The sequence below is a fragment of the Pipistrellus kuhlii genome, unplaced genomic scaffold (assembly GCF_014108245.1).
Source record: "Pipistrellus kuhlii isolate mPipKuh1 unplaced genomic scaffold, mPipKuh1.p scaffold_m20_p_5, whole genome shotgun sequence".
Classification (NCBI taxonomy): Eukaryota; Metazoa; Chordata; class Mammalia; order Chiroptera; family Vespertilionidae; genus Pipistrellus; species Pipistrellus kuhlii.
This window is the reverse complement of record NW_023425551.1, coordinates 50,066,394-50,078,546: the sequence shown is the minus strand read 5'-3', so window position 1 is coordinate 50,078,546 and position 12,153 is coordinate 50,066,394. Positions and strand designations below refer to the sequence as shown.

The window sequence follows — 12,153 nt, the reverse complement described above, 5'->3', positions numbered from 1 at the left end:
CTAGGTCAGTGGTCAGCAAACCGTGGTTCACGAGCCACATGCGGTTTTTTGGCCCCTTGAGTGTGGCTCTTCCACAAAATACCACATGCGGGGACGCACGTACAGTGCAATTTAAACTTCATGGCCCATGCCCAGAAGTCACTTTTCAGCTCTCAGAAGAAATTTCAATCGTGGTACTGTTGATATTTGGCTCTGTTGACTAATGTGTTTGCCATCCACTGGCCTAGGTCATCTAAATCCCAGTCAAATATTCTTTCTATTCTCTATTCCAAGCTGCCCTCCTCACTTCCACACACTTCCCAACGCTGTGAAGAGAGAAGAATTATGTCTGATTTTATATCTCTTGAAAATAACTGTTCAATGCTAATAAACAATTTAATGGTTTGATTCCTTCATTAAATTTAGTCAACATCAACTGACTAACTTATGATCAAAATAATTTAAAAATGTGTTCTATGACTTAGTGTGGTCCAAAACCTTATTAGAGTTTAGTAACTGGAATATCTCACTATTTGAAATTATGCTAGGTTAAGGGGGTCATCTTCTCAATACATATGAAATTAACATGTGTCACTCCCTAATATTTGGAGGAAAAATACAAAGTGAAAAGGTAAATATAATGACTTTAACAATTCAATACAATGAAATCACAGAAAGGATGGTCTGAGGAAGTACATGGGTAATTGCTAAAGGAAATGGGATCACAGAAAGCAATAAAGGCTCTAGGGTACCATGCCAAGAATGGCTTTGTAAAGGAGGGTAACTGCTGGGTTCAGGGAAAGGGACATCTGTAGAGGCAATCTGGGGAAGGGCAGTTGGACATGCACAAATTCTACTGAAGGATGAACTCACCAAGTTGGCTAGAGCTGCAGGTCTGTGTGCAGGGAAACACTGAGTGGCCAGGTTAGAAAGTAAATTTAGAAACTGGTTTCGAAAGGCCAGGTATTTCTTCCCTTCTCTTTAATAAAAGCTCAAACCCATGTGATTAAAAATATATATTTTAATATTCTCATTCCAATGAAAAATAAAACAATAGCACCTTGACTTAAGGAGAAATGTCCTGATAATGAAAAAGGGTAAAAAAGAGCCATCCAAAATGAGAAAAGACAAATTCTATTACACAACTCATTTCTGTGTTTAATTCAACACATGTTTAACTCAAAATAAGTGACTCAAAATAATAAATGATCTAAATCCAAAATAATAATTATGTTAATAATAATAAAGCATTCATTAATGACAATATCAGATGACTTGAGAAAAAAACTAAAGCAAATTGAGTTTTTAAAGGATAACCAACTTCTGCCCAGCTAGTGTTTGAGCATCGAGCTTTGAACCAGGAGGTCATGGTTCAATTCCAAGTCAGGGCATATGTTGGGGTTGCAGGCTCCATCCCCAGTGTGGGGTGTGCCAGAGGCAGCTGATCAATGATTCTCTCTCATCATTGATGTTTCTATCCTCTCTCCTTTGCCCTTCCTCTCTGAAATACATACACACACACACACACACACACACACACACACACACACACACACATATATATACCAACTTCTTTGTGGCTCTTAAGATCACAAAAGTATTGTCTGGAGTAATTATCTGTGTAATTCTTAAAACCTTTCTCCCTAAGCCAAAGAAACTAACTATAAAACTATGTCCTGACAACAGTTTTAGAATCTGCATTTATCCTCTCAGAATTCCACCTGTGAATGAACTTCTGTTGTATGCTGTTGGGGAAAGGAACAAAACCACACTAGAGTGAAATAAAAAAATAAAAAATAAGAAAAACAGGAACTAACCAAACAAACAAACAAACAAACAAACAAAACCTCAGAAAACCCTTAAATTGCATTGACCTCTTGAAAGCTTCAGGGAGGTTATGAGAGAGAGATGATTCTAGAACAAGCATATAAACTCGAGGGCCTCGGGCCGCATGCCTAGTTTATTTGGCCCAGGTTAGCCTTTGAGTTTGACATGCTTGCTCTAGAACAGTGTTTCCCAACCTTCTCTCATGATGAGAATCACCTGGTGGAGTTGTTAAAACACAGATTCCTGAATCCCAACTAAGAAGTGCTAAACTAGAATTTTTGAGAACATATAGGTAAAATTGTATACCTAACTAGTGCTCTAAGACAGATTTTATATACAGAGCACTAAGTTAGGTATGCAATTTTACCTATATGTTCTCAAAAATTCTAGTTTAGCACTTCTTAGTTGGGATTCAGGAATCTGTGTTTTAACAACTCCACCAGGTGATTCTCATCATGAGAGAAGGTTGGGAAACACTGCTCTAGAACCTCATGGAAAACACTGACCACAGGAGATCCCATGTTAGGAACTGGTAATGCTACACTTATTTGTCTTTAATTGGCTGCCTAGCATTTGGAATGCCTTTTCCTGAGAAACATTGAAAATGGTGACTGGCAAGGTTCCAAGACTAATCCAATCAAACAAAACCTATTTTAAGCAATACATAAAAAATGTACACATTAAATGTGATAAATAATACTTCTAATGTAAATATACTGAACAATGTTTAAGACACACGCTTCTCTATGACAGCTTATTAGATTTGAGTTGAAGATCCCCTCCTACAAGCCCCCAGTTTTGGCAAACCAGATGATATACTGACCCTTAAGCACACTGCCAGTTCCCAGTACCTCTCCAACAACATCCAAAACAACTTCCCATGATGAAACATATTCTGAAACAGAGCTTTAATATTCTTGTTGCAACACAAGACTGCAGTACAGGTAGAAGTAGAGAGGAGAAGAGTAGAGAAGGACTTTTCTGACCTTCCTTAGGCCCCAGGTAAGCCTGACTGACAGATCACACTACCCTCAGACCATGGCCTTGATCCTCCAGACTTCCTAAGCTGCATGGGGGCAATCATCAGGTGTTCTCATCCTCTCCTCAGAGCCCAGTACTGTGCCTGCACATGTGGAAAAAATGAATGATTATTTAAGCCTAGCTTCCAAACTTCACCATCATTCTTCCTCCTTCTGTACCGTTCATCATTCTCTCCCTTCTACCCACTCCAAAGTTAATTTAAGGACCCAGCAAGGCTGGGCTTTTCTGCTCTAGCTTCAACTCCCAAGTAGACATGAATATTTCACCAAAATGTTGGGTACTATATCTTTGAACAGAGAGCAGTGTCAACCACACACACACACACACACACACACACACACACACACACATGCATACATACTTCATGAACAATAGCTGTTTGAAAACATGGCATTAAAAAGAAATATTGTGGCTCAGGAGACATTTGGCCTTATTGTGGGGATGCTGGCTATTAATTCTTCAGTTTGTTTTTGTGGGTTTATTTTTGTTTTTTTTTGCTAAATATCAGTTACACAAGTTTACTAATAAACATTTATTAAAATAATAAATGAACACAATGAATGATGTAAATACTTTGGGTATTTACAGACGGGAATGTTTAGATTCATCAGTTTACATCTCTTGATTCGATTTCACTTTGAGTCAAGGATACCAGTCCTAATAATTTTAATATATTCATAAAGTAATAGAAGAGAAAATAAACACAATGACATCAGTGTACCTCCTACTCTCATACCACCAACTGGCAAAAAGTCCCACATCAATCTATACTTCTCTATATAATATAAACCAAGATTAGTTTACTTGTTTAAAATATCTGAAGCTATTAAAAAAGGAAGTGGAAAAAGTTATTGTTTTTCTAAATGTACAGCTCTTTCAAAGTTTCAATTCAATATATGAAGTATCAATGATATAGTAAAAGTAACATCTTCTGTATTGATAAACTATGGGCCATGTGCTGTATCTGATAGATATGTGCTGTTAAGAAGCCCAGTTTTATACATTGCTTTGGACATGTTTTATTAAATAGCACCATTTGATAAAATAGCTCAAATTAGTATTTTTGCAAAAACTGTTTGCCCTAGAACAAAAATTTCTTAGATCATCAAATATAAAACTGTAACAAAAATATCTTAGATCATCAAATATAAAACTGTAACTATTTCTGCCGAGACCGGTTTGGCTCAATGGATAGAGCGTCGGCTTGGGGACTAAAGGGTCCCAGGTTCGATTCCGGTCAAGGGCATGTACCTTGGTTGCGGGCATATCCCCAGTAGGGGGTGTGCAAGAGGCAGCTGATCGATGACTCTCTCTCATCAATGTTTCTAACTCTCTATCTCTCTCTCTTCCTCTCTGTACAAAAATCAATAAAATATATTTTTAAAAAACAAATCAAAAAAACAAACAAAAAAAAACTGTAACTATTTCTGTTATAAGCAGTCCAAAATAGATACGTTATTTCTAGAAGATAGAAACATCAGCGGAGAGAAATATTCAATTAAGTAATAAGACAGAAAGATAGAAGCATATAGCTCCAGTTCTGGGGATGACAGCACGCAAAGGCACAGAGTCTGGCTCATTTCTTGCTCTCCCTGAGTAATTTGTGTCCTTTCACAACAGTCACCACTATTTCTCAAGGCCATCTTTCTTTCCACCCATTTTTATTCTCCCCCTTTCCAAACTTCAGACTCATCAACTTTCTCTTCAGCCTCATCTAAGAGACTAGTTTTCTACCCTCAAACTCCTTCGCCCAGATTTTCATAAAATTATAGTGAGAAGAGATCATCTTGGAATTGGATCAGTGCTAATGAGTCAAAGAAAAGGTACCCGGAGAGCATGGAAGAGAGGCGAAGAGGCCGTGAAAGGAAACGGGACACCACAGGCTTCAGGTCTGATCCGCCTGAATCTGAAAAATACTCCTCTTTACACAGCAGCAAGGCAGAGCAGGCTACATCCCACTAAGCCTCTAAGTTAAGAAATACCATCTACCCACACTAGGTAGCTGATTACAGAAAGCAAGGAAGCAGTCTCAGGTTTCGTAAGTGGATAGCCAGGGCACCTTTCCTCCATCTGCCAGTGAGAGGTCACCTGTGTCCCAGTGGCTACTCTCATTCCTCCGTCTTAGCTCACAATATTATATTATTTTATGTCTTCCATGAGACTCACAAGTTTTCAAATAAGGCAGCTGCATAACCCTATCCTATTTCATTGGTGATGTTTTACCAAAAGCATCATTAGAAAAGGTTTAACTATGACACAAAGATATATTCTATCCTTGTTCTCAATTCCCTCTGAGACTCAAGAGGTGGGAAGGGAATGGCAGACAGGAATGGGAACTCCTGGGTGTGGCTCTGGACTATATGGAGATTGGAGGACCTTGACAATGTCTGAACTCTAAAGTATGCAAGTGCAATTACCTGCTAAAGAGCTTTACAAAATTGTGTAATGGGAAACCCTGATGCAATATCTAAATAACTCTAATCACTCCTGAGATGAAGGGAAGGACACATTTTTCCCAGCTCTTATAGGCAGAGCATAACTTCAGTGAATAGAACACAGAAGAAAGACTTTAAAGGGAAAAAAAATCTCATTAAAAACTGTCTTTTAACCATTTTCAATTGCAATGGCTAATTAAAATAGCTTACTTCTCAGTGTCAAACTTGAGAGCTTCTGAAAAAGAACACACTTTTCCAAAGAAGTTAAAGCTACATCAATGTCACAGAATTATTTGTCGGTGGAGCAGAGACACCCACCAGCCTGAGTGGCTGTGCCCGGCCTTGAACTATCCCAGTGAGCAAAATAAACTTCTATCTTATTTAAAAAAAAAAAAGAAAAAAAAAGAAAAAAAGAAAAAAGAATTATTTGTCTCAACCAGAAATAATTCCAGCAACACATTTTCTCTACAGCATATATCCCACGCATTGTACTGTATTCGTGCTGTAACCACTCCCCCATTTACTCTTAACAACAAACACAAAAAACTACAGGAATACATTTTCGTTTCTAGGGAGGCAAAGTCCTAATGTGGAATGTCAATTTCCTCTCCTGCTGGGATGCAGTGCGGTATTGCAAAAGGGCTATAAAATTTGAATCCTAAGATTCTTTATAAAATCCTGTTAACTCAATTTTCTCACTTCAAAAGTTTTAAATGCCTTAAAGCCAAAAACAACTGGAACAGTTGGATAAAATAAATGGTGACCTGTCAAAATGATACCACCACTGCTGCTGCTAGAAGACCTGCATGTATCAACCAATCGAATGTCGTGTCAAATAAAACTAGAGGGGAAAGTTTGCAGATTTTAAGAAAACTGTACACACGTAGGCTTCTAGGACAACCTCTAGGTGCTGCTGTCGAGACCCCCCTTCCTAAGACAATTCTTTCCTGGTGCGGTAGCATCCCCATCCCCCTGGCTGCACTGCACTGCGCAAAGCCAATACGGACAATCACTTCGAGCATATTTGCTACTGAAAAGCCTCAGAAACTGACATTCTTCGAGACTCGAGGAGCCAAACCATGGCTCTTTTATCTTTCTTCCCAGATTATCATGGAGAGGAATGAGATAGACAAAAATATTAGCAGGTTAGCAGGATGTGTCAAAGCACTCAGGAGGCGGAAGAAGAAGAAGAAAAAAAAAGACAGCTACCCTTGGAGTCCCCCGCGCCCCCAGCCATCTCTCCGCACGGACTGTTACTAAAGGTTGAACGCAATCCTGTGCATCGTTTAGGGGCGTCGGCGGAGATCTGGCGATGTGGGCTCAGAGCGCAGGGCGGTTCCTGCGACAGCGAGCTCTGGGCAGCCCCGGCTCCGTCCGAGCCGCCCGCTCCCGCATCCGAGAAGCGAGAGGAGGCGGTGGCAGCTCCGAGGGAAACCGTGCGGGCGTCGCGGGGAGGGAGAGGCCCTAACGTTCGGGCCGGGGGAGCCAGTGCCCCGCCTAGGTCCCCGCGCCCGGCGCCTCCTCTCCCTCCTCCTCCTCCTCCTCCTCCTCCGCGGCAGCAGCAGCATCCCGACAGCCGCGGGCAGGGGCCGGCGGGCCGGGCCGGGCGTTACCTGTGATGGACCAGGTCCAGCGGTAGAACTCCACCGTGTCGTTGAGCGCCGTGGACATCGCGTTCAGGACGCTGCCGGGCTCTGCATCCAGGAGCCCCATCGCTGCGGGCCGGGCGGCGGGGGAGTGGGGTGGGGGGGAGGAGACGGCGGAGACCCCGAGGGAGGGCAGACCCCGGCGGCGACGGCCGAGGCAGCGAGCGGGCGGGCGGCGGCCGGGTCCCCTCTACCGGCGGCGGCTCCGCGGCGTCCTCTCCTCCTCCTGCTCTGCTCGGGGATGCGGCGGCGGGGACCGGCCGGCGGCGGCGGAGCAGGAGCGGGGACCGGCGGGGCTCCGCGCAGCAGCAGGCGGAGGAGGAGCTCCAGCCGTAAGCGCCGGGCGCTGCACCAGTCTGCCGCCGCCGCCGCCGCCGCTCCAGTGTCCTCGGCCGCGTCACGTGGGGGGCGGGGGCCGGCGGCCCCTCCTCCCGCCCGCGCCCGGCCCCGGGCGGAGGGGTGCTGCGGGCGGGGGGCGGCGGGAGCCAGGGATGCGCAGGCGCGTCCCGCCCCCTCGACCCCTCTTCTCCCCCCCCCCCACTTCCCCTCCCCTCCCGCTTCCGGGGTCGCGCGGGAGCAGGACACCTGCGCCTCCGGATGCCACCCTCCCTCCCGGCATCATCATCGGCCCGCGGAGGAGGGCGCCGCCTCCCACGGCTGACCTTGCATCCGCCCAGGTTGCATCTTAGGAAACAGGACCAGGAAGCATGGGCGTTCTGTGGCGAAGGATGAGGCAGGCGGACGAGGTGCTTTGGTCCTTTAGCCTGTCATTGACTTGTCTTTCCCTTGGGTTCTTCTGCTGTCTTCTTCACCCCTTGTCTGTGTGTGCAGGCCGCCTTGGTGACCAGGGACAGGCACACGTTATCCCTCTAAAGCCTGGAAGCTGTAGGGATGGGAGAATGCATTTGGGGATCTGGCTACTCGCGAACATGGGGGGGAAATCCGTGCAGGTGGAGGGACGACGTGAGTTAATAGGTGGGTTTGACCCCCATGTTGTTCAAGGGTCAGCTGTAATTTGAATGAAGGCTTGCACGTGTTCTGTAGAGCCCTTTATATATATATATATATCAAAGAGGCATAATGGTGCTAAATTAAGCCATTAGGAGTTCAGTGGAGAGTGAGGACCAAAAGGGACCTGCCTTCAAGTTAGAGAAATCAGCTTGGACCTGAAAGAAATGAGGTGAAACTGGAAGGATTGACTGGTCAGGAGACAAAGGGCAATCCAGGCAAAAGAAGATGAAGTAAATTTTTTTATTTTTTAAAAAATTGTTTAGATAAGAAGGTGGGAGGCAACGTGATCATCTGCCCCTGGAAAGTAGTAAAAATACACTATGTACAGTTAGTATCTTGATAATTTCTGGCATCAACCAAGATCTTTGAAGATAGTCCAATAATCTTTTCACCTACTTGTTATTTAAACATGTCACCTGCTTCTTGTTTACCTTTTCTCTAATTGTTGGCTTAGACACCACGCAGTGTGTGTGATTGCTTCGGTTCTTTCGACACTGTTAAAATAATGTGAATATTTTCTCTTATATTTATTTGATTTATTTTCCAATTGACCTGGTTACATATTATTTGGCTTTATTTTATATTAGAAGCAACTTAGAGGATAAGAATTTGGGGTTCCTCATTGAGGACCTAACTCAGTGTTATAAATAATGATAAGAATGATGATGTCAAAATTATAACCCTTTTTTATAAGAACATAGTATGGACTGTTACAAGTGGCAAGAGCTTTAGGGAGTGAAGAAGTAAATACAACTAATGATGTAGCCCTAGCTGGTTTGGCTCAGTGGATAGAGCGTTGGCTGGCAGACTCAAGTGTCCCAAGTTTGATACTGGACAAGGGCATGTACCTTGGTTGTGGGCACATCCCCAATAGGGAGTATGCAGGGGGAGCTGATCAATGTTTCCCTCTCATCAATGTTTCTAACTCTCTATCCCTCTCCCTTCCTCTCTGTAAAAAAATCAATAAAATATATTAAAAAGTAACGATGTAGCCCTAACTAGTTTGGCTCATTGGATAGAGCATCGGCCAACGGACTGAAGGGTCCCATGTTTGATTTCAGTCAAAGGCATGTACCTTGGTTGCAGGCACATCCCCAGTAGGGGTGTGCAGGAGGCAGCTGATCGATGTTTCTAACTCTCTATTCCTCTCCCTTCCTCTCTGTAGAAAATCAATAGAATATATATTTTTTAAAGTAACGATGTATCATTTAAACAATCACAGTTTTCATTAAATGTTCTCATCTTGAAATTAACAAATAGAATATAGTTTATCAAATATACTTACCAGATTTAAGTATTTTGGATTAAAATTATGGTTTCTCAAGTCTCAACCCCAAATTATCAGATTCTAGTAACGACATAAAAAGAATTCAGCCAAGCCTCTACATTTGAAGAGTTGATAAAGATCATTGATCTAGCCAAGTTCATATTAATTTGAACTTTGTGTAGAGTTGATTACTACATCTATTTTGTGAAACACATGTTTTTTACAAAGAACAGATCCCAACATCACCCTCAGTCACACACAACATCTTGTTTAATAAATATGAATTTGTTAAAACAGGTTCAGATATTTCCACAGCCTCTTTTATAGTGGAGGCCAATCTAAGTCCCACTGTTCACTAGGGGGCGCCTGTCACATATAAGAAAATCCTAGACAAGTGATGACAACTATGTCAAGAGTGGAATATACATCTCATATCTCATACTCTACCAGGAAGAATAGTACATTTATTGACATTTATAGATATCTACATATAGCCTAAGAACTAGAACCCTAGAAATTACCCACTCTGGAGCCCTATCACCCAGCCCAGAGATGATCAGTCCAATATTCAATTCACAAGTGGTTTACAAATACCAAAACCTACCTACCTAGTCTGTCTGTCTGTACAAAGGGAAGAAGACCTACATGTTCACTCCCTGGAATGACAGCCATCTACCCGAGACATCGTGACAAAACAAAATAAAAAAAACAAGTTTCCAAAGTATCTGCAAAACAATGAATTTACATTCATTCAATATTCATTTACAGTCTTCATTTCCCCAGTTGTGTACCCTAAACTGCTGCTGTCATTTAATCAACTCTAAGATGTATATTTTTCCCACATGTAAATACCCATAATATTAGGATACTACTGACCCAATCAATATCAACTGTGATGTAATGGTATCAAAACCTCCTGTAGGCACCTTCTCTAAGATAAAGAAGTACCAGTGTCATCAGCCAACAAGAGCTAAAGTTCTGAACAGGGGAGGGCAAACTCCACTGATGACATGCATGTCACAATACTTATCCAAAGAACTGACAATGCTATTACTGCTTTGGTTTAAACAATAAACTCTGAATGGAAGGTTTAGTTGATATCAAATGAGGAATTTAACTTTTAAGTAAGTCAGTATTATATTGATTGTGTTTCAAAGTTCACCAAATCTATATTCTCATTTTATTCATACCATGGTTTTAATTATTAAAACCTCATGCTAGCCATAGCTGCTCTTGACTGGCCCACTTTTATTTGCCTTTGCTAATGTCGCTGCCACTGTCAGGCCTATAATAGAGTTAGGTGTCCCAGAGCTCCCTTTTGTCCCAGACTGATTGTAAAGTCAGCCATTGTTCTCTGGGTGAGACCCTCACAAATAGGAAGCTGAAGGCATTCTGCGGCTTCACTGTCTCAATAGCCTGGGCAGGGCTGTTGGATGCTTTTGCACTATCCACAAACTCATCCAGCACCTCCTTACTAGGGGTCTTCTTGTGTTTCCTGAAAAGCCCCAACATTTTCCAGGCTTCCTGGATTCTCCCCTCCCCTAAGAAGAGGACAGCTATCCAGTTCAGAGGGTTGGCTGGCCAATCAGGAGCAATTTGGCATCTTTGACTTTCATAAGTAGACTTGATATCTGCAGCATAATCATTGAACTCCACCTGAAGCTCTGATGGATGCTGGTACCTTGCCATGAGCATCATAATTTCTTCTTTCAGGTCACTGTGAAAAGTGTGACCATATTCTTTATTATCTTTCTCAATTTGAGGAACAATTTCTAGCATGTTGGCCACATCCAATGCTTGGAGAAGATCTATAACTGTTTGGGAATGGAAAAAGAAAACTTTAGTATGTTATATTTCATTAAATTTTTAAGATGTTTACTTTTTGTTACCTTATTATATAAAATGGATATGGATTCTTCTAATAATTCATAAGTACTTTAAAAAGTAACAAACAATACAATGAAATGAAAATTTCCCCATAATCTCATCTTTCATTCTTAATAGAATATTTTTCCAGATGATTATATAAACTCATTTTTCTTTACAAAAATGGTTCTTTTTATAATGCTATTGTATAGTTTGCTTTTTAAAAACTTAGTAATAATCAAGAGCACTTTTTAATATAAGAATACCAACTACTTAATATTCCATTACATGGATATACCATTATTTATTTGGTCACTATACTACAGAATACAGGCATTTATATTATTTCTAATTTGAGCTATTATATTGATTTGACTAGTAATATTTATATACACACAATTTTGTGAACTTGTCTAATTATTTTCTTGGCATAAATTTCTACAAGGGAAATTTTTGGATTATGAAGTCTTAGTTGAAAAATTTGATACATTATTCTTGGTTACCCTCCAGAAATGTGCTAATTCACAATTCCACCAAAGCTTATAAACGTGTACTTATTACCCCACACCTCATTCACCTTTCTGAATTTAACTATTCTTTGTAAATGATTACCAGTCTATTTAACTATTGCTTAATGGTTTAATATGTGAATATGGGAAATTTATAGGATAAAAGGGTAATATTTAAGACTTAATTGCTTTGCCAGTAATGATCAATTGGAATTTGGAATTTAAAAAACAATACCATTTACAATGGCATCTAAAGAAATTAAATACTTAGTATAAATCTAAATTAATTATAAACAAGATCTGTACATGGGAACTACAAAACTCTAAAGAATACATCAAAGGTATATAAATAATTGGAATATCATGTTCATTGATTCCATGTTCATTGATTGGAATATTAAATATTGCTAAGATGTTGATTATTCACAACCTGATCTACACATTCAATGCAATACCAATCAAAATCCCAGCAAGCTATTTTGTAAATATTAACAAACCGAATTTAAAGTTTTTATGGAATTTAAAAGATAGTATAGTATTGAGTAATGAATAGACATATAGAACAATGGGAA

General features: G+C 41.0%; 1 protein-coding gene across 1 annotated transcript in view; it reads right to left on the bottom strand.

Moving 5' to 3' along the window:
* Window positions 1-7,102, bottom strand: part of ELOVL4 (ELOVL fatty acid elongase 4) — a 35,236-nt gene extending 28,134 nt beyond the window's left edge. Inside the window, exon 1 of the mRNA XM_036413227.2 lies at window positions 6,896-7,102. Coding sequence (XP_036269120.1) covers window positions 6,896-6,995 — 100 coding nt within the window. The 5' untranslated portion in view covers window positions 6,996-7,102. The remainder of the gene's footprint in view (window positions 1-6,895) is intronic.
* Window positions 7,103-12,153: the final 5,051 nt, after the last annotated feature.